The sequence below is a fragment of the Pollicipes pollicipes genome, unplaced genomic scaffold (genome assembly GCF_011947565.3).
Source record: "Pollicipes pollicipes isolate AB1234 unplaced genomic scaffold, Ppol_2.1 Scaffold_4881;HRSCAF=5763_pilon_pilon_pilon, whole genome shotgun sequence".
Classification (NCBI taxonomy): domain Eukaryota; kingdom Metazoa; phylum Arthropoda; class Thecostraca; order Pollicipedomorpha; family Pollicipedidae; genus Pollicipes; species Pollicipes pollicipes.
The window spans coordinates 12827109-12852595 of NW_023596576.1; the positions used below are offsets into that span (position 1 = coordinate 12827109).

Sequence of the window (25487 nt, forward strand, 5' to 3'; positions counted from 1 at the left end):
TTTCGCTGGTTCGGACGCTTGCTTTCGCTTTCGTTTGACGGAAGCCACTTTGTTGGCCTGCCCCGGCACCCATGATCGCTCAGAATTCGTCGATGTTGGTCTTAGTGTCTGAGCCTCGCAGCAGCAGTCGGTTAGGTGCCAATGAATTTTTTCCGCGCAATTGTCGAACACAGTGCTACGTCCGCCGCGTGGTGTGATATGTTGATTGCTTATTGAATATGTGACACCTATTATGCTTGTGCATCACATTCCTATCCATTTTCTATAATACATTTTAATGCCAAGATATTTTGTACTCCTTCATAACAAACAAAGCAAAGACCGTTAGTCATCAGCCATTAGGTGATCACATCGACCAGTCGGCTAACTGTAAGCGTGCAAGGAATCAACTTCGTGCTTAATCTCAATGGTATTTAGCAGTCAACTTCAGCTTATTTTTCTAAGTTTTCCCCGAAAAACTGAGGCTCAAAATGGCGGAATTCACCATGATTTGGAGAAAATGAATAATCTCCATGCATGCGTATGTGCACATATGCATATGCACCTATGTATGCACGTATATACATACCATGCCTCGTTGTTTAGGGATGTGCTTAGTAAGATGAGTTTCTGTACACAAATAGCATACTAAGAATAGTAAGATTTGATGGCCGGACTTCGAGGACCTCAGAATGACTTACCGCGCGTGGCGAAAATGATGGATGCGCTTGTTAAGTTCAGTATAGATTCGCACGCTACAAACGCACGGTCAGCGACCCTTGGTCGCGTGACCTCTGATCTGTGACAACAGTGTTATTTGACGGTCCTTTGAATTTGCCAACGCTGTTTGCTGCTTTGGTTGAGACTTAACAGTATTGCGTGCGTGATGTGAAATATTTTGTCCTCCGAAATTGCTGGTTTGCTAATCGCGTATGAGCGTGCGGCATACCCTTTATTTTGCATTATTAACCACTGGCCTCCTATCCGTGCAGCTCTTGGGCCGTTGAACCGTACTTAGCGAGTATATTTTTTTGTGCAAAGTCTTTGACACGATATGAGCAGCTGACCATTACCTGAGTAATTGCCCGCGACTTAGCGCCAACACAAATGCGGTCGCTTTCGGTGCAATTCTCCGAGAAAACGTAACTTTTCAGGTTAAGCCAATCCAAACGTCTGAAACAGCTAAAGAGACCCCAAGCGGTCCGCTTCAAAATGGTCGAAGGGCCCACAAGAGGCCAAAATGAGCAGTGGGTGAAAGGAAAGACTCTGAGTATTCCAAAGAAGCTTTAAGCAGCTAGATAGTGTGTCCAGGCGGTTGTAATAATACAAATGTAGGTATTTGACCGACCAGACCAGCCGGTGAGAGGCCAGTAGACCCTCAATAGCGAGAGGACCACTCAAGTGGTCAGATGGACGCCTGGGCAGCTAATAGGTCTTTCAGTGGCCAAAGGAGCACTTGGCAGATCGAGAACTATGAATCTTGCCATAATTCGTAGAAGCTTTCCCGCTGGAGCACGTGGAACTCCAGCCCACCAAAGCCTTAGGTTTTCTTGAGCCTGGGGATCTGGACCCTCCCCGATCCATACAGGATCTCCACTCATGCTCTGAACGGCCAGTGGGCGCGTGAGCAGCCAGAGTCCTAACAGAGGCCGGCGGGATCTCGGCGGCTTTCCTCGGCGAGTTCTGGAGGGCGCCTGAGCGGCCAGGGTGTCACGAGCAGCCAGAGAGAGTCTTAACAGAGGCCGGCGGGATCTCGGCGGCTTTCCTCGGCGAGTTCTGGAGGGCGCCTGAGCGGCCAGGGTGTCACGAGCAGCCAGAGAGAGTCTTAACAGAGGCCGGCGGGATCTCGGCGGCTTTCCTCGGCGAGTTCTGGAGGGCGCCTTAGCGGCCAGGGTGTCACAAGCAGCCAGAGAGAGTCTTAACAGAGGCCGGCGGGATCTCGGCGGGTCTCCTCGGCAGGTTCTGGAGGGCGCCTGAGCGGCCAGGGTGTCACGAGCAGCCAGAGAGAGTCCTAACAGAGGCCGGCGGGATCTCGGCGGGTCTCCTCGGCAGGTTCTGGAGGGCGCCTGAGCGGCCAGGGTGTCACGAGCAGCCAGAGAGAGTCCTAACAGAGGCCGGCGGGATCTCGGCGGCTTTCCTCGGCGAGTTCTGGATGGCGCCTGAGCGGCCAGGGTGTCACGAGCAGCCAGAGAGAGTCTTAACAGAGGCCGGCGGGATCTCGGCGGGTCTCCTCGGCAGGTTCTGGAGGGCGCCTGAGCGGCCAGGGTGTCACGAGCAGCCAGAGAGAGTTCTAACAGAGGCCGGCGGGATCTCGGCGGCTTTCCTCGGCGAGTTCTGGAGGGCGCCTGAGCGGCCAGGGTGTCACGAACAGCCAGAGAGAGTCCTAACAGAGGCCGGCGGGATCTCGGCGGGTCTCCTCGGCAGGTTCTGGAGGGCGCCTGAGCGGCCAGGGTGTCACGAGCGCCCAGACGAGGTCATGCGTTAGGAGGGCTCTCTGACCAGCCGAAATGGTTCTAGCTGCTGAGAGGACCAGGCGTGTCCAAATGGTCATGAGCATGCAACCAAATGACTCTGGTAGCCAAACGGGCCTCTGAGCTGCCGGAGGCACTCCGGTGGCCAGAAGGGCCCCTGGGCAATCAGAGATGCTCGTGGGTGACTGGAGGGGCCCTAGAAGAGCATGTGCAAGAGCATTCAAAGGGGTGGCAAGAACGGACAGTACAGGCCTTTTAGTCTCGCAAAATATCTGCAACCTAAGGTAACGGGCAGGAGTGTGGTTTACTATTCACATGGAACGTCCCCGCTCAACTGGATGACTGGCTATTTATCCGGAGATTTATTCAGTGGCGAGTTCCGACTCTGAAAACATGTCGTATGTACAATTATAGCACGAGAGCATCGAATATGACGTTAACTTCTCAGTGTCATGTGACCTTCGAGGTGAAAACCAAAAACAAAGGGTGAGGAACTCAAATCATCAAAGAAAAACCGGCCGATTTTAAACTCTCAGCACCAGAATACTTACCACAGAAAGAACTAGCATCCGTCAAAAAGTCCCGATCTCGCAAGGCTACCATTCAAGGTCAAACTTAGGCTCAGAGGACGAGAAACTCTTTATCACTAGGAAATTACAAGCCGATTTCAAATTTCCAAACAGCAAAATGTTGACAAGTTCAAGAACTAGCCTCCGTTCATAAGTCCTTACCTATCAGGGTCACTCTTCGAGATCAATCTCAGGCTCAGAGGACGCAAAATCCATGTTGCCAAAAAATCACCGGCCGATTTTAAGCCTGCAGGCACCAGATTTGAAAAAACCAGCCGATTTGAAACTTGTAAGAACCTGAACATTCGCCATAGAAAGAACTGGCGTCCGTCCAAAAGTCTGGACCATTCAAGGCTGCCATTCAAGGTCAAACTAAGGCTCGAATGGGGGGGGGGGGGGACTCCATAGCACCAAAAAATTACTGGGCGATTTTAAACTTGCAGCCATCAAAATATTCACAAGCGTAAGAACTAGCATCGGTCAAAAAATCCTGAGCTGTAGAGTTTACCCTTTAAGATCAATCTCGGGCTAAAAAGGGTGAGGAGCCCAAAAGCTAAAAAATTACCGGTTGATTTTACACTTGCAAGCATCTTAATCACGGAAAAACGAGCGTCCGTCAAAAAATGTTTCCGTCCTTTGATTTTGATCTTCAAGAGTAACCTGGAAAGGTCAGGACTTTTTGAACGGCGCTGTTTCATGCGCTGGTGTTTCATGCGCTGGTGCTTGAAAGCTTAAAATCGGTTAGTAGTTTTTGACGATACGTTTTTTTCCAGTCCTTTGAGCCTGAGTATGACCTTGAAAGGTGATCTTGAGATGTCAGGACTTTTTGACGCACGCGAGCGAGATTTTGTGGTTGTGAATGTTCAGACGTTTATAAATTTGTAATCAGCCGGCAATTTAGGGGATATTGCGTTCCCCGTCCTTTGATCTTGCTTTTTTCTTTGAGTGTCACACATAATCGCGAAATAAACGCCATTCTGTGTTTGCAAGGGGCCCCAAACTGACAGCATGACAAAATGGCAACATTCGATGAGGTCCGAAGAGGGGCTCGGGCGGCTCAGCGGAACAGACGTTGGGCATAAGGGGTCGGTTGAAGGGCATAACAAATCGAAAGACTGGCTGCAGGCTACATCAAGAATCGTGGCCCGCGGGGTCGTGGCCTAAAATATCTGTCAGAGGTCCTCTTGCACCGTTCAAAGACCCCTGAGACAATGCGTGTGTCTCGGTCGGCCAAATCCACGAGCACGAAACGGTTGGATTCTTGTCAGTCCGAATCCCGGTGGCCCATGGCCGGGTCCACGATTAACATTGGTTGGGACTCCTGCAACAATGCAGGGTTCCTGCATCTGTCAGGGACCCAGTGAATAGCAGGGTGTTTTGTGTCAAAACGGGCTTCGAGTCTGTCAGGCGAACGTTTGCTCATCAGGAACGGGGACGGGACCCCGAAAGATAGAGTGCCTCTTGGGTTGGTCGGGGACCTCTGGCAATGAAAGGAAACATTATAACTTATGATGAGAGCTCACATTGAAACAATAGAAGGATCCTGTCAGTCAGGGCCCCCGTCCCGAACGGCTGGCACTCCAATCCAATTCTAGCATGAGCCCGTTGAACCGGACTGGAGTCCGTGCATCAAATATTGAGCCAGCTACGGCGATCATGGTTGTTGTTGCGCCAATGAGATTTCCTGTGTCGATCCGGTGCCGACTGCGCGGGTCAGAGGGCCTTCCGCGTCAGGAAGGGGCCAGTGTAAGATGAGGTGTCCTTCTAAGGGCCTCCGGATCGACCAGGCGAACCCGCCCCGTGTGACTAGAATGGAAACCAGAAGACACCTCGCGGTGGAACAGAATGCCCTTCGGCCCTTAACCGGGAAGAGTAATGTTCCCCTGGTGCTCTACTCAGGGGAGTTCTTTGCCCGGAAAGAAATGATGGGTCCCATTAGTGTTGAATAGAGTGAGTCGAGCTGAGTTTAAAAACGAGCATGGCCAACCTATGTTTGCCTGAGAGCGTTCTTTCTTTTTCAGAATAAGCAATTACTGAAATAAAATACATCAAAAGGTTTGAGCCTGCGCGCCCAAAGTCTCAGGAGCAAAGACAGCAATGGTCTAGGTTGCGGCTTCCGGAAAACCGAACAGGATTGACCACTGCAAGTAACACCACGCGACCTGTATTGTCACCTTGAGAATGACGGTTCTCAAGTGCGAGAACGGTCGTCGTGTAATAATGGCTCCAAATGTCTTTCAAAATGTATTCACACCGTTCAACGGATAAGACTGCGTGTACCCTTTTAATTTTGACGTTCTTTGGCCAGATGAACTGTTACATCAACACGAAAAGTAAATGTTGTACCTTTGCCTTCAAGTTCCACCACCGGATTCAAGCCAACACCATTTCGCGGTAACGTAAATGCGAATCAATTCTTAACATCAATCTAAAAATCGCAGCGGTGAAACATACGCCCGGACTATCTTCTAGATGCACGATTTGATGTCCTAGATTGTTCAAAGGCATCTCTTTTAGATGCGCCATCATTTTCGTCCACCCGTTGGCCGTGGCTTAGTTATAGTCACGGGACCGACCCTTCGCGACCTATGAAGACCGTAACGTCTGGCATCAAATTTTTGGTAACTAAGATTTGCGAACGCGCATGTTTAGGCTTAGGTGCATAATTTGCATCACCAATCGATTTCGACTGAATGTTGAACATTTCCAGAAAAAGACAGTAGTATTAGCGTTATTCCTCGGAAAAAAACCAAGAGAATGGAGATATGGTTGAGTTCATGTTTCGGCAACATGCCTTTATCGGAACAGTGGCAGAGGGCTATTGTTTTGATACAGTTGAAGGCCATGGTTTTGATAAAGCATTGCTCTTCTGCTATTGTATTGATAAATGCGTGTTGCCGAAATATTAATCCAACTATATCTCTGTTCTCCTGTTTTTTCTCCGAAGAAGAAGGCTAATGCTACTGCTTTATCTCTGTGAGTAATGTTCCTCGCTAACGCACTGAACAACTTTCGTATTTCCAGAGAACCATGGCTTAAAGAAGCTAATACAAATCGCTGACCCATTTTGAGTTACAGTCTATATCCACATGGTCCCTGATATATCTGTAGAACCTAGATAACAATTATAGGAAGCTTCTGAGCTTCATCAGCATAGGAAGAGTTCTCTGGACCATTGTAAAATGAGAGCACCGACGTTTTATTCCGCTTACGGCATGATTTCATCAGTTTGTTGTTCATAAAATTCAGTCAGAATTTATCTCGCGGTGGCTTCTGGCTTTTATTCCAGCTACCGAGCGAAAGATGAGAAATATGAATGAAAAGCATGCCCTCATTGGCAAATGGGCCGTACCTGGCAATTTTTTAGGGGGTCCTTTCACTATCAGGGGCCCTTTATCAACCCTGTGCCCCCTCTCCCCTTGCCAAGGCTCTGGCTGCGCGATTGAACCTAAATAATACAGCAAGCGAACTCCATCTGAATGTTGTCTTTAGTCAAACTTGAGGTAATCGCGCTGGCAGGCAAAAATTTATTTGGGTCGCGAGGAATTTCAGAGTTTCACATCAGGCCGTAGGTTATGTCTGGTGTTTGCACTACGTCCGTGGTGTTTTTTTTAAGTGTTCATGCTAAACTGCATCAGTATTTCAATATACTAATTCATAATGTGTATATATTCCTGTAGATCTAAAAGCGCCACAGCTTGCGAAGGATGTGCTGCAAAGCTACCAACTTGAGAAGTTTGAGAGTATTACCGAGCTGGGGCATCGCAAAGGTAAAAAAGGATAATATGTAAGCCAGCTTGCTTAAGTTCAACGGAGGTTTTTGAGTAATCTCTATCCCTTCTTCAGTCTTGGTCGGACAATTTGGTCGGACATTCATGAAAACAGATTTAGGCACGCTGTAAGAAAAAAACCCAAAAGTCACATGTGCAATCCAGCATACCTATCCCGCTGAGGCAAAGCAAATCGTTTAGATGACTGGTTTTTCATTTCAGCCGCCCATGAGAAATACAAACCACTGGCAACGAACACATGCAAACACGCACGGAATTTTAATGCGATAACAATCAGCAGTGCAGGAAGGGGGCACAGGGGGCATGCCCCCCCCCCCCCCCGCCTCCAGGTTCAGTGGGCCCGAAGGGCCCCTCGGACACTTTAATGCCAACCAGAGGGCCCTGTGCGCTGATCAGGTGGCCCCTGAGTCAATACGGGCCTGTCTGTCCGTCAGACACAACCAGGAACGCAAAGTCCGCTCCGCAGCGGCATGGACCTGAGGGTACGTTTCCCAAGTAGGGGCAAAGCCGGAGCCAGCGATTTACATTGGTCGGGCCCCAGCGCCTGTCAGGGCCCACAGCGCTAAACGGGCCCTGTATTGGCAAGGGACCCCGATTCTGGCAGAGGCAATGTTTGAGGGGGCCTGAAGAACCTAGAGGGCCCACCGAGTCCGATGATGAAAGGCCTGATTGAAGGGTCTAAGGTTACGAACGGCTGATCGAAGTTTTATTCAGGGGTCCTGGCCTGCGGGAACGCGCCCTCAAACGACAGTCAGGGGGCCCTTTGTGCCGATCATGGACCCCCTGAGTCGATATGGGCCTCTATGTCGACCAAGTACCACCAACACCACATAGCCAGCTCCGTATCGGTATAGGTTTGAGGGTGCACTTCCCAAATAAGTTACAAAGCCGGGGCCAGCGATTTACACTGGTCGGGGCACCTGTATCTGCTAGGGCCCACAGCGCCTAACAGAGGGTTCTGTTTTCGCAAAGAGCCCGAGCCGACCAAGGGCAGAATGGTTCGATGAGACCCGAAGAGGGTTCCGAGCGGCACATCAGAACCGGCGATCAAGGGCCAGGAAGAGGGCATAAGGGACCGAATGACTGTCTCATGCTACCGTCTCCTGATCGTGATATTAAAATGTTGAAGAAAGCAGGAGAGCCACTCACCTCTATCCCTTTCGTGAATTCAATTCATGGGTACGCGTTGTTTAACACGCGCCCGGGTGGCCGGCCAGATACCCTCCGCTCGGGGGGAGGGGTCGATTTGACCCCACTGAGATCACTGGAACTAAGAAATCTAGAGACATCAAATTTTCAGGGTGTCTTGACCTGTACGTGAACTCACTTAGTTCAAAGTTTAAGCTTCCTAAGTCATGACCTTCAGGTCAAATAAGGTCAAATAAGATCAAATTTCAGGTTGGTCGCCAAAGTGCCCCCAGAACCTAGGCAATTGTTTGTGAGCAAAAGGCCAAATGCCCATTTGAAGTCAGTGACCTTTTTGACCTTTTGAAGGTTATGGTGACCAAAATCATGCACGACTGCTTTAAGTTTTGCATTTAAATAAGCGACAAAGATTACGCCAGATAGTATGTTCCTAAAACGAAATGTCAACCCGTGTCATCTAAGGTCGATGACCTTTTCTGACCTCTGAGAAGTCAGTGGAAGATGTATAATGCGGTGCCTGCTGTCAATAAATTCGAAATGAGCACCACAAACTATTCCACACAACGAGCCCTAAAGTAATAAATCATGTTGGCTATGACCTTGGTCCGACCTTTGTACATGACCTTAGGTCAACGTAATTTGCTCATTAAATATTTGTGGTGCTTTAGAAAGCATCTCAGAGACGTATGGCTTCTTCAAACACACCGTTTTTGTATCAGATTGAATGATTCCCTAGACATGGCATTCGCTGAAAACATGGCCTGACTTTGGCCTGCTATAGGTCAGCGACCTCACAAGGCACATCTAAATTTCTTATGTCAAATGATCCGCTATTTAATTGTTGACAGCTATACAAAATTTGACGTGGCTACACCGCGCCGTTCAGAAACTATTCTGGAAAAACCTTCGGGGTTTAAATTTGACCCCCACCCGAGTGCGCGTTAAATACTGGAGGGCTCTAGATCCTGGTGCTCCCGACAAACTTGTCATACACATATCTCCTCCGTACCTTGGCTTCATGTGGAATAGTGTCCAAAGCGCCTTGTTCCAGATTTTCCGTGAACAACTTGACTACCACGACACTGACAGGACCTTCTTTTACTGTGCCCCTATGTTTTGTTTTGTTTTTGAGAAAAAATTGCCGTTAATCTTGAAGTAAGTTGCACTAACGCACATACACAAGAGTGGAATATCCATAAGCGGAGTCGGAATGTTATCTACTTAGATGCTTGTCCGGCACCTTACGATTGGATCCCTGTCACTCATTTCGTCAATTGCTTGTTCTTTTACAATTTCGCAAGCCTTTTCAGTAGGAATCGATGTAAAAAGCAATTCTATATCAAATGATACCATAACGTCATTTGCCGCTACCTTAAATGTGGGCATGAAATAAACACAGACTTATGAGTTTTCAAAATGGCGCTCCGTGTTTCCCACCAAGGGCTCTAAGAGCGGCGCCAACGTTTGAATGCGGCATAAGTGGCAGAACCTATCGAGGACACTATTGGTCGTAATATTGTCTCCTGTGCATGTATTTTAGATAATTTGTTACATAATGGTGAGGTACGTTCCGATGTGTAAAGCTTCAAATCTTTTACTCGAGAAAGGCCCTTTGTGATTTTGCCTCATGTGGAAAGAGTATCGGAGAAGATGACGCGGCTTTTAAAGCCACACGCTCGTGTAGTTACCAAACCGTGTGCAAACCTCAGAAACTCCCTAGTTCAGCCAAAGACAAGTTAAAAACGGCCCAAAATGTAAGAATAATTGACCGAACACATGCGAATGCGGAAAGGTCTATGTGGGTGAGGCACCCAGAAGATCAGAAGGGGTGAACACCAGAGAGCTATAAGAAGCGAGGATATAAGCTATTTAGGCCTATCAAAGGACGTTCTGGACATAAGTCATTGCATCACGCGGTAGGAGGGATAAGTTTTAGACTGTAATGCAAAGTTGAGAAAATTATGTTCAGGGAAGATATTTCAGTTCTAGAACGCGCAGTGACAATCTTTTGAATGTAAAACCGGGGGTGCCAATAGCGAGTGTATATGGAGTTTTGAAATGGAAAGACTGAAAAACACTCGGTTTGGGTCAATGTGTAATACGGGGTGCGATGGTGGGATTCGGGTCAGGAAATTTGTACGCACGTGCGTTATCTTGTTTTAGCGTCGAGATATGCCGCATGCGGCGCTATTGAGTGGATAGCGTAATGTGGAAAAACTGTGTACATGTCTAAGCTGCATGTGCAGTGCCAGATAGCTGTCATGTGACACGGTAACATTCAGAGGAAGTGCATCGCAAGCTTATCGAAATTGTAAATGCATTGCATGTGTTGTTTGTCAACGGCTTGAATTATTGATCTGCTGCTGAAATGAAAACCGGGCATCTATTCTCCGTTTGTTACCTCAGAGCGATCAGTATGCTAGATAGCATGAAAGTTTTTAGGGTTTTCTCAATGCGTGCCTGAATCTGTTTCATGGACATCATTGTATGAAGAACGTTGAGAGTAGAAATTACCGCCGAGAGAATATAAGAAAGCTGGTTTGAGTAATATTTTTTTTCACACAAATTATAAAAGTTGTGCTGTGCTCAAGGCAACTACTGCTGCAAACACCAAATTGCCACGCTCATATCGACGCATTTAACACACAGAGGTGATATGCTTGATGAAGTAGGTGCTGTCCGGGGGCGGCACAACAGGGCTCAGATGGGATCAGATGGGATGGGATCAGAATATCTTGTCACCCCTGACTGCAGGCGCAGGGACCAAGCTTATGTTTTCGCTCCCCATTCTTCAAAGCCCCCTTTTTAGCAATTCAAGACATTGCAGTTATATAAAGAGTACCATGATTGGGATCAAGGAAGCACCATGACTGAGCCAAGGAGCAATGAATCAAGCTCAGAAGACTCTGCTTCATCAAGAGGCTCTTTTTCCGGGTTCTTACATTTAGGAATGAAGTAGGCAATGCTTTAGATCAGGAGACTCAATTTTGCGTTAGAGGGAATGTTTTACAATTGAAGGCATTAAAGTAAGCACCGGATGTGATGAATCAAGCCCACTTATAATTATCAGTATACTTTTAAGCGGAAGAGACTGCTCTTGACAATACAATTTCTTTGCCTAGCAAATACGCTCTTTGATATGTCATTGTTTGATTACGTCATCGCACGTTGCGCAACATTGATTGAAAGCCAAATATATATAAGGCCGTTATATCTGGAAGTCGAGTTCACGAACGCCAGATATCAACGACTCAACCATTATTGATTTCCTCATCTTCATCGTCGCATGGCTTATGTAAAGGCAAGATCAAAATAATACTCTTACTACGTCATGCATCTCAAGGCGGCCTTGAAATTCCCTCCGCAAAATAGTCTGCCACCTTCGCGGAGATGTTCCTCAGAACCTAAAGATATTTAGGTCTTAAGAAGAGCAGAGCTGATAAGGATGCCCTGTTTTCGGAACGTAAGGCCTCTTGGCCACATTTGGACGCCTCCTTCGTAAATCGCAAGTATCATGTACTAGATTAGGAGGCTCCTCTATGCATCGGGAGACCGTTTTCTGGAGCATGAGGCCCTGCCTTTGGTTAGCGAGGTCTTTTGATGGATAATTAGGAGGCCCCATTATGTTTTTTAGCTGTCGACATGGATTTACTTCGATATGACATGATACGTATATATATATACACATATATATATATGTATATATATATATATATATATATATATATATATATATATATATATATATGTAATAGTTTGACACGGGGGCATACGCTCCCAGTGACCCCTCCCCTAGAATACGACGCAGCGTTGGATGCCTCCCTGTAAGGAGGCACTATTTTGTCCGAAAGAGCCTTGGAAAATCTTTCCCCTTCTCAAAACCCGCGGCGTTGCCCCTGGTGCTGTCGACACATCAGCAAACGGAACAGTGGTGGAACAAGTCAGGAAGCCATAAGATAAACAACGTCAACTCAAATAATGCGTTCAGCGTTGTTATGTAGACTTAATCATCTCTAATATGAAAGAAAATGATAGTTAAGCGGCCTTGCGACCTAAATGACAGTTATAATAAAAATACTAAATATTTCGAACTGCGCTTATCCGCATGAGTCCAGGCATCTTGAAAGAGATGCAGCATGCAGCCGCGGGAACGCAATGCTGTTACGTCCCTCCCCCCCCCCCCTTCGGTTGCGCACCTGACCCCCCTCCCCTTCCGAACTTGGGAGGAGAACGAAGAAATGTGTAGAGAAACCAATTTGTCGACGTATTTAGAGGTAATTGAGGCTATCTTCTACTGTTCAGCCCTCCTCCCAACTAGTTTTGTGCAGCTACATCCATGATCTTTGCTTGTTTGTCCTTTATGAGTTATTTAGGGGTAACTAGGTGATATTTTGTCTATAATACATTCACTGTTCCCCACCAGTGTTGACGGGAAAGGCCAAAGAGAACGCCTTGTATGTTAAACACCAAGCACTTATTTTGAGGGGATCCGGCGGTGGTAATCTGAACGAAGTCACACCTTTAAAAATGCTTGTAGTTTGACTTTGTGCAATTTCTCGCCTCGCCAGTCACCGTTGCTTTACAATCGTCGAGCTCACATGGTTGTACATAAGTGGTTGTAGTCCTATGCGGGTCAGCCCACTCGAACTTCTTCGAGAACTGGCGTTCAGATCGGCACCAGGTCAGTGACTGGCCAGCTAAATAAATAAATAAATAAATAAATAAATAAATAAATATATATATATATATATATATATATATATATACATATATATATATATATATTTTGCTTCGCAGCTCTTGACGCGTTGCATGTGGGTCCCTGGACTCTAGAGTCGTTGTACTCGCGCCAGACTCCCAAAGGGGGTGTTCTCAGTGGGCCGTGTAGTGTCTCGAGTGCGCCCCGCCGTACAGCTTATACATACAGTCTCTCTATACGGTGGAGCATGGTGACCGGTCCACTGGCGGAGAGATATGCTGTGGAATTGAGCTTGTGCCCGTTCTGATTCAGCTGCAGCCAGAGCCTTCAGATGTGCTACAGGGATGCGTGGGAGCCTCTGAATCTGTAAAATTTGCAGCACTTTCGGCGCTTCTGGCACATGGAACACGTAGGAGTTTCTTCTCCGTCAAGCACCTCTTCTTCGAAAAAAAGCTAAAGCAGTCCTACAAGCGCACCTGACCTGTCATGGATGGGATCGGCAGGCGTAGGTCCCAGAAAGGATCGAAGGTCACAGACGCGTGGCCGCTCACCGTACACCGCAGCGTGGACTTAACTAGTCCGAGAAACATGTCGACGAACTTCGAGCTCTTCAGGAGCAGGAAACTCTTCCCGGGCTCCAGCGGTTTCTGGCTGGTGTTGAGGCTGTCATCGATGTGGAGGGGTTTGGGCTTGGGCTGATTGTCGACACGGTTTGCGTCCTCGGCAAGCCCTCCGACAGCTATTTGAGGAACTCTTGTGCGTCCTGCTCCTAATAACCCATGCGTTGCGCCGCAAAACGCTGACACTGTACCTTTAATGGGGAGATGATCAGCGCCCGGTCAGCCCCAACTTGGCTCTTTCATTGGTCTCGCAAGAGTGTGACAAATACTGTGATGAGAGCACTCTTGATGGTGGAGGCGCCCGTGTTGATTTCTCTCGAGTGCTCGTCCCGTAAAATGTCGTCGCCGATCAGCCGAGTCGCAGGCCACGTCCTACCGCCATCTTTACTCAAGGTAATGATCCCCGAGCAGCGTGATAGGGGGACTGCCGGGCCTGGGCAGGAGACCGGGCAGAGCTGCTTTTAGTTCCACTGCTCAGTACGTGCTCGCTCGGCTTGCCACTTCCCTTCCACTCCTTCGGCGTGTTCTCCAGTTGCCCAGTGGCATTGTTCAGCTCGGCCTGAAGACACGGAAGGCAACACACTGAACCAGGCTTGACCGGGCTGTCATGCCGGTCTGCAGAAGGTGACGGTCAGATAAAGGGAGGCTCACACTCAGGCGGCGACAACTTAGGCGTTCCAGCAATTGGGCTAACGATGTTGTTGGCTGCCTCCGTTTGTCAAGTCCAGCCCACCACAGCCTGTTTGGATTTGTGTGCGGGCCAGTGAAGTGCGCTGACAGGCGCATTAAGGGAACGAGCTGTGACAAGCACGGAGGCAGCATTGCCACGGATGCAGCAACTGATGGCCGGTAGCAGAGCCAGACAGTCTCAAGTTGGTCTCCAGATGATTTGACAATCCGCGCCCCAACGCTCTGATGAAAGCCCTCGTGGACGGATCCCGGTCGCCCCAGTCTCAAAAGCGGCGGGTTAGAACTGAGATCTGCCTGCGAGATCTGAGTCTCTGCGCCTTTTTCTAGACTTGGCATCTCATACAGCGGGTCCAGTAACTATCACCGTCGATAATGCGCGGGATTCTGCGTGCGTGTAGACGCAGTGCCACAAATAAGGCTTTTCCCCCGGGAGTACGGGCAAATTGTCAACCTGTCTGACCGTTTGTCGTCGCCGCGGCCCAAGCCGATTGGTTCCAGAATGGCGAATATGCCCGCAGACTGCAGGGTGCGGCTGACGACATCGTTCAACGCCGTGCGTCTGGGAGTTCTTCTAGCGCTGAGACGGCGTGTCAAGGTATGGTAACCTTTGCTGTCTGAAGGAGCACCGCGTCCGTATTGTTGTGGACCACAGACATTGGCTCCAATCCTCAACGCTATTGAGATGCGCAGCGTCTTGTTGTCAATTAGCAAACCGAGATTGGCCGATGGCACAGCATGCAGCTAGGCGCCGCTCTCAGAAGCGCCAGTACTCGCAGCCGGGCTCAGGCAAACTGGATAGCCTCCTCGTAAATTACGTACTTGTGGCCCGGCAAGGGAAAGGTCTCTCATTTGGAAGCTTCGCAGTAGATTTTATCTACGAATGGCACTTTCATATCTACATGAATACGCGCTGCGTGCCCTGCGCGCTACATGAATACGCGTGAGGAGATAGCAGACACCCGGCGTGGAGCAGTATTGCAGAGGTTGGAAATGTGTCTATGTATACAAGTGAACAGATGATGAATTGAGATGATTGTTGGAAACGATAGCGTTGAACGACTTTTCGGATCAGGGTCCTAGAAAATGTCATCGTGGAAACCTATTTTTTGAATCTTGGAACAAGTAAGAACCCGACGTAACATTAGGCGGCCGGGGCTGATGGCGAGCGTGAGCAAAAACGTGGTATTTTGTAGTGTAGAGGTTTAGAAATCCATGTTTGATGTGTAAGTGAGTAGTAATGGGTGTTGGCTACCGATACCAATATTGTACGGTTTTCATACTACCTTCAGGGTCGGGGTATACATTGCTACCTCGTGTTAAAGAAATATACCTACACCTTCAGGGTGCTTGAAGAAATAATCCTCCCAGTCATCATTGCAACTGAAATATAGACAAAAACATGCCTGGATGCTCTTGCCAAAATACAGATTTTACCTGACTATAGCAACTAATTTTATCTAATCCACTTCCGAGCTGAAAACATCCTTTGTAACAGGAAATATCACCATGATGAATTATTTGCTTTGTTATGCACCATCATTGTTTTCTCAATTGTCTTTTGTAGAGCATAAAATACTATTGATCAGGGAATAGGGATATTTTATCATCTTGTGATTATAATAACTTTAAAAATTATGGTATTCCTCAGATTCCAATGCGTACTGTATGTCAGAGACTTCAAGATGACCCTGGTGGTTCAAGGTAATCAGGCCTTTTGATTACCAGTACCCAAGACTAAAAAATTATTGAAAATTATACTACATCATGAAGTGTTCCTCCTGAACCATTGCCATTGAAAAATTAATACATATTGTATGACATGAATGGTAAGAACATTATTCATTTGTCATCAAAATATAGGTATGAATCAGAAATGTTTCCAGCCAAATCAATATTTTTAGAAATGGAAGAGAGTTCATTCAACTGCTAATAAGCACACCCCTATAAAAGAGTGCTTTCCTGGAAGTATTGTTTTCCAAGTAAGCTCAACAGGGCTTGATGAAAACAAAACGTATGAGGAAAGATGTAGCCACTAAAAAAAGAAACAATCTTCGGCATTATACAGGATTGATCAAGGAGAAGAGCACAAGGAAACTCACAAAGACATTGGATTGTACTAAACACTGGTGGTGGATCTTGTACAAAAATTTAACTCTGTCCACATTGCATAGAGCTGAGCTGCAGATTCTTACCCTGTCCCCATTAAAATGATGCTGAGATGCTGAGATGTGGAGTGAATGAAGTAGTAAGATTAATATTTTCTCAACAGTGCAGTGTACACCTTGCAAAATTCCCTGGGAAGTTAAGCTATGCTGTGATGTCTATTTTTGCTAAAAAGATGAAGATGCTTAGTGCCATCCCATTTGTGCTGGTATGCATTATTCTAAGCTGAAAAGGTTGGCAAAGAAAAATCCCAAATGTTTTAAACTGCTGTCACATTATATCCCTGTGCTTAATTCCTGTAGTTAAATACCTGCCTCTGCAGTCATGAAATTTTACCCAGTAAGGTCTTGTTTGAGGCAGCCAGGCAGGTACCTTTCTGTTGAAACAAGGCAACAATTCAATCCAAGCTTGTTTGTTGACAAAGGATATGTCAGGAATGGTTATTTGTCAAACTTTGAACCCCAAACCAAATAGAAATTCTGAGTTTTCATTTTGTTCATCTGCCCATGATGCTGCTTGGATCTTGTTTGATGATGTTTTCGCACAACACAGTTCCATACAAACATGCAGTGTTTTGTAGAAAAGTGACCCAGCACATGCATTGATTGTTGTGACTACATTGATTCATTTCCAGGAGTCCAGATCACTGAGGTCATGAATTCGGACGCAGAAGCCAGCGAGGGTGTCCCATGCGCCGCTGCTGCTGCTGCCGTTCTTGTACGCAGCGAACCACTCCCAGATGCCACGGTGACGGTAGAGGGTGTGTGTTTATGGCAGCCAGTACGGTCGCTGCAAAGAAAGGCCGTGTGTAGTCATTTTCACTATCTCTTGAGATGGATAAGTCGGCTCTTTTTCTTCCCGTGTTACTTTTGACAGTTAATCAATATATAATGTAAGCTTGGATGAAGCTTGAGCTCACGTTGAAACCGAAATAAGGTAGAATATGAAGCATATGTGTACTGGCCAATGTATTACACCATTATGGATGTGTCCATACACCCTTCCGTCCTCGTCAATTTGCTGTGCCTCTTGCCTCTGGGTCACGGCCAGCAGAACCTGCCCAGTGCATGTTGGTTGTATTTCTAGCCCGTGGGGAAATTGTTCCCGGCAATTTGATTGGATTTACAGTTTCCATGTGCGTCTGTTTTGTGTTCACAGGATATGACTTCAATGAGGGTGTCGACTACCACAAGCTACTGCGATCCTATGCTACATCTGGGTTTCAAGCCACAAACTTTGGCTTGGCAGTCGATGAGATCAATAAGATGGTATGTTGCTTCCACCTATCTTTGAGTATTGTGGTACGCGTCACGAACGTGGTAGTGGCTAATTCATTGGTAATGTAAGTTATGATAATTGTGGTTTTGTTAGATAATCACAGCTTTTAAGCAGCGGGACTGGAGGTGGGACAACCCTCTCCAAGTCCTTCGAGTACTGGCGTTCACGTCTTTACTAGCCAGTGACTGGCCAGCTGAGGAAAGCAAAGACAGCAGTGATGTAAGCACATGGTGAAAGTACTTTATGCACATGTCAGTGCTTCCATTTTCGATACTGCAAACAGCCTACTTTGGCAGCCTTTGTACTTGACTGGATTGCAGAGTCTCATTCCGAATTTGGGCAGACATTTGGAATCGAGCATGAGTCGTCTGTTGTCGACATATATCGCTCCTGACGGGTCCCCGGCCGCACGCTGTTTATGCTCATGAGCCTTGTTTGCACGTGAACAAAGCAGGACGCTGGGTCCTCCCCTGTTCGAAATTGAGCTCCGCCCCCATGTGGAGGTTGACTGTTCTGCTCCAAATTTGGCATTCGAGGGCGTCATCTCATGAATGTTTGAACGGCCGCACCACTTAATATTGCAGCTGAACCATTTTGTTTGCCATCAGTTTTTCCCCGTCTTAGAATATATTGATGATCTTGTTTGTTTGTTGTAATGGAGCGTGACGACACGGAAGCAATATTAAAGGATTTTGAAGGAGTCGTGAGGCTGGAGGTGAAGTGCTAAGTGGCAATGGCCTTGTCTTGGGCTTACCATCTCGCTCACGTTGGTGAAAAGGAGCCTGCACTGTCGGCTTCCGGCAGCGTTATGGCAATCAGATGATCACGTGCGTAGTCTCAGGAACAGCATTGTTCCGCTGCTGTCCGTGTTGTACTAGATCCATAGCTGGACCACGTTGCGCAGAGTGGCACCTTACCCGCGCCGTTTTCAACAGCTGGCCGCTCGTGACCAGCCGGCCGCCGAGGACGACAGCCTCTGCGACGACGAGTTCACGCGGCGCCGCTCGGCCTGCACGCTCTTCCTCGGCTTCACGTCCAACATGTCCTCGTCCGGCGTCCGCGATACCATCCGCTTCCTGGTGCAGCACAGGATGGTGGGTGCCCGGCCTGTCTCCACACGGGATCAGTGGCGCGGCGGAGACCGAGCCCCAGCCGGGAAGAGGTGGTCCCAGTGCAGCTACGGTCCGTAGGCAGGGTGGTTACACTCTCGCGTCTCGTGGGTACGTTGTAGTGTATACAGTCAACGCTGAAAATCATCAACGTGCACGAACACGTCGCATGGAGAGCGACACACTCAGAATACGAGCGCCAGGCGAACTGGGCTGAGCGTGAAGCGATTCGTTGGTAATTTCTTCTCTTTTATCTATTTTCGGATGTGCTCGCCCGTGTGCAGATGATTTGGTGACGTCCGTCCGCCTTGTTTGACACCGCTGTGTCTGTCTCCGGATAAGCGGGATGCATGTGTGTATGGCGCGTGCTCGGCATCGCACCACAGTTGTGGCTGTGTCTTCGTGACGGTGCATGCCTCACATTCACGTGGATCGTTTCGCAACAACGCGCGTGCGCCCGTGTTAACAGGTGGACTGTGTGGTGACCACGGCCGGCGGCGTGGAGGAGGACCTGATCAAGTGCCTGGCAGATACCTATGTGGGTGCCTTCGACTTAAAAGGCGAGGGGCTCCGCAAGCGCGGCATAAACCGGTGAGGGCTGGCAGCCTGGCCTCGGGCGGGATGAGCCGGACGGCACCGGTGCGTGGCCAGGCGCGAGTGGCGCCGGTTGCTGCGGCGCTGACCGACGCCCCTCGCCCCCTCCCCCCCCCCCGCGACGTAGAAACGGCGGTCATTCTCACAGTGTACTGATTTGGCTTTGACTGCTATACGTGAATGAGTGACTTGGCTTCTTCTTAGCAGTGATGTGCCTACGCAATGAGTTCCGGATACTGTGCGGTACCTTATGGCAACGAAGTAAGAGTGTTGCTCCTCATGACGACAATTTTAAACGCTCCGGTGCACCGTCGCATGTTTTAATGTTTTGATATTCGCTTGCCCTACATTTTCCTTTTGTACCGCGTCCATACATTGTGATTGGACTTGTGTATGCATAAAGAGACGTAAATTGACTGTGCCACTGTACATACCATGTCGTGCCACTGCACATGTGGTATGTACGTATCGGTAGATGAGTTCCAAGCTACTATTGTGGCCAGTTAGCACCAATACGTGTAAACGAAGTCGTTTTGTCTTATTCAGGATAGGCAATCTCCTAGTACCCAACGACAACTACTGCAAATTTGAAACGTGGGTCATACCAATACTGGACAAACTGTTGGAAGAACAAAGCGAAAAGGTACTCTTGTCCCTATGCCCTCTCTTACAAGCCTCACGCGGGTCTGTTTTGCATTAAAAGCGTGATTTTTACTGTCACTGTCGGATTGCGGATATTTCTCAGATGCTTTTTGGAGTGTGTTGATTTCTTGCCGCCGTTCTGACACATGTCACTACCATGTGGTCACGTTGTCTATTTCCGTGTGCCATGGTCTTGCGTTGTGTATTTTCGTCCGTCCGTATGACCTTCTGCAGCCGTCATGACGGTAAAGACTACCTAGTCTGCAACCACCACAGACGGGCTGGTTGCACCCAAACGCCGGCATGTCCTCGTTGCGTCCGCGGCGCGTGTTGCGGCCGCGTGCGTGCTGCCGGGGCCGACAGTAGGCTAGTGCGCCGGTGCCTTCGTCGGCACGTGCGCCCCGGTGCCGGCTGTCTCACCAGGCCACCGTGGAGGCTGTCGGTGTCTGAGGCCGGCGGCGGGCGAGAGGGCGGCCGCTCCCGACCGGTGACGCTGGCCGGCCGCCAGGGCACGCTGTGGTCGCCGTCGCGCATCATCGAGCGGCTGGGCCGGGAGATCGGCGACACCCGCTCCGTGCTGTACTGGGCCGCCAAGAACAGCATTCCCGTGTTCAGTCCGGCCCTCACCGACGGCAGCCTCGGAGACATGATGTTCTTCCACTCGTACAAGCGGCCCGGCCTCGTGGTCGACATCCTCTCGGGTGAGTGGCAGCTCGGACGCTTCCCTCCCCCCGCTCGAGCGGAGTTGGATCAGGACGACCTAAGTTTGGCGTGTTGAAAAACCACGTCAGGGGTTCTTTATGCGTTGCGTTTAAGGAACAACAGAAGTTTTTAACAGAACACCGTAGTTACAGCATATCTTTGATTTTCTTGCCAAAACTTTTGGTCTCCTGCTTAATGGTCGTGCTCGATTGGGCTTCGAAGATAAGACATTATACCTGTGTTGTGACGCAACGTGCGGCGGCTTTTGCGGTCTGTAATATGGTTCTAGAAAGTCGATCAGTCTATTGTGATTATCCTGGTATGGACAGCATCAGCGTGCGGCAAAGCTGAGCACCATCCTGTTATTCCCGCGCATAGTGCCCGCCTCCCTTTACGCTACATATGCGGTTACTTGTCGAAGAATATGCGTATTCGGCGGCACCAGTCGCCTTCTGAATTGTCATGGGCAGTGTCACCCCAGGGAAGCGAGATCGACAAGAACAGGTAGAGGGAGAACGGCCTCAGCTCTTGGCTATAAGTTTGCGTGTGCGCGGCTGTGAGGGCGCCCGCACCAACATTGACAGGAGCTCCGGGCTCGGGGACTAGACTGGGACTGGCCAGCGGACCTCTTGTGTGATCGATGTCTATTGACTGGAGCCAATTCCAAGGGCACCATCGTGCTGAGGCGGCGACAGCCGAGCTGCCCACCTCGCTATTGAAGGCCTGCATTATGAAGGGCATTACAGTCGTATGTGTCCGGTGGCGATGCGCTCTCAGAAAGCCGCGGGTCGCGTGCTGTCCTGATGTCGTGCTGCGCCGCGGGTCGGTGTTTCGTGCCGGTGCGTGTTGGGCTTGGTGTGCCGGTGTACCGTGCTGGTGTGTGCTGGGCTCGGTGTGCTGATGTGTGTTGGGCTCGGTGTGCTGGTGTACCGTGCTAGTGCGTGTTGGGCTCGTTGTGTCGGTGTACCGTATCGGTGCGTGTTGGGGTCGGTCTGTCGGTGTACCTTGTCGGTACGTGTTGGGCTCGGTGTGCCGGTGCATTGTGCCGGTGGGTGTCGGGTCCAGTGCGTCGGTGTACCTCGCCGGTGCGTGTTGGGCTCGGTGTGCCGGTGTACCGTGCCGAAGGGTGTTGGTTTTATTGTCCCGGTGTACCGTGCCGAAGGGTGTTGGTCTCATTGTGCCGGTGTACCGTGCTGGTGGGTGATGGGCTCAATGTGTCGGTGTACCGTACCAGTGGGTATTGAGCTCGGTATGTCGGTACATGATGGGCTCGGTGTACTGACGTACCGCGCCGGTGCGTATTGGATTCAGCGTGTCGGTGTACGTTGTCAGTGCATGTTGGGCTCGGCATGCTGGTGTACCGTGCCGGTGCATGTTGGGCTCACTGTAACGGTGTACCTTGCCGGTGTGCGTCGGGCTCGGTGTGCCGGTGTACGATATCGGCGGGTATTGGGCTCGGCGTGCCGCTGGCGCCAGTCGTCCCTGCTCTTACCGGTCTCGCCGCTGGCGCCACAGACCTGCGTCGTCTCAACTCGATGGCGATGAAGGCCCAGAGCACGGGCATGATCATCATCGGCGGCGGTCTGGTCAAACACCACATCTGCAACGCCAACCTCATGGTGAGGAGGAGCGCTGCGCCTGTCGCCACACGGCTGACGGCTCGGTGGCCCGTAGGCTGGCTGCCGGCAGTCGCCGAGGGAACCGGTGCTTTGGATAGTGACTAAAAAGATGAGACATCGGTGCTGATATACTGTGCTGATATACTGTGATATATCTCGTTTTCCCCGCCCTTGCTTATCTGCGACCCACGAGTCATGCGTAGGTGGAGCTTTGTATGTATTGCGAAGCCGTGCCCCGCCATGTTCGCTCAACCCAGTGTATAGAACGCTGGACACGTGACCGCTAGGGTGGCAGGCGTTGTGGGCTTACATCCCAGAAAGAGCGCTCGATAAGTTGGTTTGTTCCAAACGGTCGACTGGTAACTGGCCATCAAGGGCTCGGGCTGGAAAGGCATTGTCGTGTCGTGGAGCTACGTTGCATTTCTATATCTGTCTGCTGATAATAACTGCTCCAATTTCTCTGTTCTCCTGAGGGGATGGGATTAGGGACCTCGCAACAAGCTATGCTTAGCCTTGGTCTCGAATGTCAAAACCACACGTGCACCAAATGTTGGTTGAAATAAATGATGTCCCAAACCCCACAATGTGAAGCATAGAACACTAAAGATGCCGAGTGTTACACACGGAAAAGGTAATACAAAAGTTTCAATAAGTTACCAGTGAAATAAGTCACAGCGAATCTTTTGCACGCTTATCTAAAACATCGTGAGGCCGCTCTTTGGTTGAAGCTGCCCCACTGTCCCAGCGCCCTGCGTGCGGCGCGATGTGTACCGGGACCTGGAGGGTGGCGTGTTGTGCTTCCGAGACCCGGTGACCTCACGCGGCCGCCGCTCCCGACAGAGAAACGGCGCCGACTTCTCCGTGTTCGTGAACACGGCCAGCGAGTTTGACGGCAGCGACGCGGGCGCCAGGCCCGACGAGGCCGTCTCGTGGGGCAAAATCCGCGTGGACGCCCGGCCTGTCAAGGTCAGACGACCGCGCACCGCTGGGCGCGTTGATGGCCCACAATGTATTGGTTACTCTGTTCAACGTGCATTTCAGTTCTTTGGCCTGACATGCTGGTCATGGTGGTGATTTGGTTGGGGTGAGGTATGCATGCCCCAGCTAAACCCGCCTGGTATGTGTTACCTCGGTCCGTAGTGGCGGTCACCACCGCTCCTGATGCCTCTTTCGGTGATCAGCTGCATGACCGTTTACTGGCATACGAGCTTTATTTCGATGCTGCTGCCAGCACCGTTTGCTGGTGGTCTCCACCTCAGTCCATTTTTAGATGAGCATGGTCGAAGTCGCCTTTGGCGTATGCAGTCTGGTGATGTAAATTTGACATGAAAATGATAAAACGATAAAACTCATGATCACACCGTATTGTGGATGCAGTTTATCTAGATATATCGATGCTGTGCTTGCCTTATTTATATTATATTGGGCTATATTTAGTGTAGACAACAGGTATGTGATATTGAGTACTGCAAGATGCACAACACACTATTGCAGATGACAGAAAAAAAACATACTGGTCACATAGAGCCGGTTGGCACCTCGAATTTCTTCATTTGGATAGTCTATAAGTTACTTAATTTAAGTTAAATTGACCTCAAACGACCCTAGTTCACCCGAAAATGGGAGTTTTGTGCCTAGAATACCTCTGTCCACAGCTGCGTTTAAAAGAATAGACCTAGACAGAGGCGCATAGTGAAGAAAATCATCGTTCTTGTAGGCCACTGGTAGCACAATTTTGAACGCTGAACTGATCTGATCCATGCGGGGGGAACAGAAATGGTCGGAACTGACTCCTCACAGTCTTAATGTTTATTTCCAAGCCCTCAAAATTCGCCTTGACGTGTTAACATAGGTTTTAACTGCATCTATCGGAACGACCTTTTTGACCTTTTGTGACCTCGGGTGGCCTCAAATTTGACCCAAGGTAAACAATTTTGTGTGCGTTTCTCATGGTTTGACGATACCTTCAAAAGGTTATTTTTGTCATAGGGTGTCCGCAAAATGGAGATCCCAGGGGTCATTTTCTCCCCCTCCCCCGCCCCCCCCCCCATCCGAGCCCGGTTGTCTCAGAACCCCCGGCCGGTTAATAAAGTCGGCTTGTATTGCCTGGTGGCAGTCGACTCGAAGATCACGCAGCCTTTCCGCATTCGGAGACGCAATGATCTCACTGTTGAGTCGTGAAGCCCGGTGGTCCTGACGCACCGTCATGTAAAGCTTGTGACGACGCGGCGCTGTGGGCGACGCTGTCCCTCGTGCCCCGCGGACTGTTGGCAGCCGTTCCGTTTCAGGTGTACGCCGAGGCGTCTCTCGTGTTCCCACTACTCGTGGCGGAAACGTTCGCTCGTCACCACTTCAGCAAGGCGCCGTCTAAGTCGGCGTAGATGGCGGCCTTCGACAAGGCACGCAGCGGGGCCCGGCTGGGGCTCCTCGGCCCGGCCGGACATGCGGAGACGGTCGGCGTCACGCTGCTGGCTACGAAACGATTCGCTGCATTCCTGCCGACCGCTAAGCGCGTGGCGTAGATGCGTGTTTACCGTGGACGTGCGGCGTCAGCGGCCCGGTCTGGGAGGAGCCGGCGCTCATCGTGCATGGCCTGCCGTCGCACCGCCCCGCCCGCCGGGGCGTCCGCCCACCACTCGGCCGTGGCGCGTGGGCGCCCTGCCATCTGTCGGACGGGCGCCATTACTGGCGTGAAGAGGAGGGCGCACGCGTGCACTGTGATTTGTGCAGCTTATGGAGCCGCTGGAGCCGCACGCTGTGCTCCTTGTTTCCTGTTCTTGAGCGTATGTGCTGCCCTTCTGCTGATACAATACAACATGGAACGTGAAACACACCGATCATATATCGGCCCTTCAGCCGTCCGCCTAGTAAGGCAACGGCGCGTGGTGAAGGCAATCACGGGTGCTCCGCACTCATCATGCATCATTCATGTGGGAGCGAAGGTGGTTCGCCGACACCAGCGGGGGTTCCGTATGCGGATGCAGTAGTAGCGCAGACTTCAGCACATCGTGCGTGCGTCTCAGCACACGGGGACTGGAGACAAATGTGAACTTGTGCGGGCGTAAGCACCGCGAGTGAGCAGTAGTTGCGTCTCAAATTGTGGGTTTCTTGGCGCATGTTTGCCTTCTGCTGTAGTTGCGCCACACGACAAGCATTTGACCGGTTTAGGGCCCGCTTACACTTTCGGTGCCCTCGTCCGTTTCCTCTTTATTTCCATCTGCGCCCAGCCGTTTCTGAAGTCTTCTCAGAGCTGATCTGCAAAGGAGGCCTCTGAGGTTTCCCAAATACCTTCATTGCATGTGCCCCCTTTATTTGTTGTAGAGCTCCGTGGCCGCCGCGTCGGTCTCATTGTCGGCTCCTGGGCGTCCTGGATGCTTCAGAGTCCGTATTTTAAGTGAGGGAACGAAACAACTCC

At 49.9% G+C, this 25487-nt stretch overlaps 1 protein-coding gene across 1 annotated transcript; it reads left to right on the forward strand.

Annotated features, from left to right (window-relative positions):
* Nucleotides 1-15647: 15647 nt before the first annotated feature.
* On the forward strand, nucleotides 15648-24892 carry LOC119099998 (putative deoxyhypusine synthase). Its single transcript, XM_037223117.1, has 9 exons — nucleotides 15648-15666; nucleotides 17287-17396; nucleotides 18342-18500; nucleotides 18985-19106; nucleotides 19656-19752; nucleotides 20260-20452; nucleotides 21969-22072; nucleotides 22913-23038; nucleotides 24361-24892. The coding sequence occupies exons 1-9, from the start codon at nucleotides 15648-15650 to the stop codon at nucleotides 24451-24453; spliced, it is 1023 nt and encodes a 340-aa protein (XP_037079012.1). The 3' UTR covers nucleotides 24454-24892.
* The last annotated feature ends 595 nt before the right edge of the window (nucleotides 24893-25487 follow it).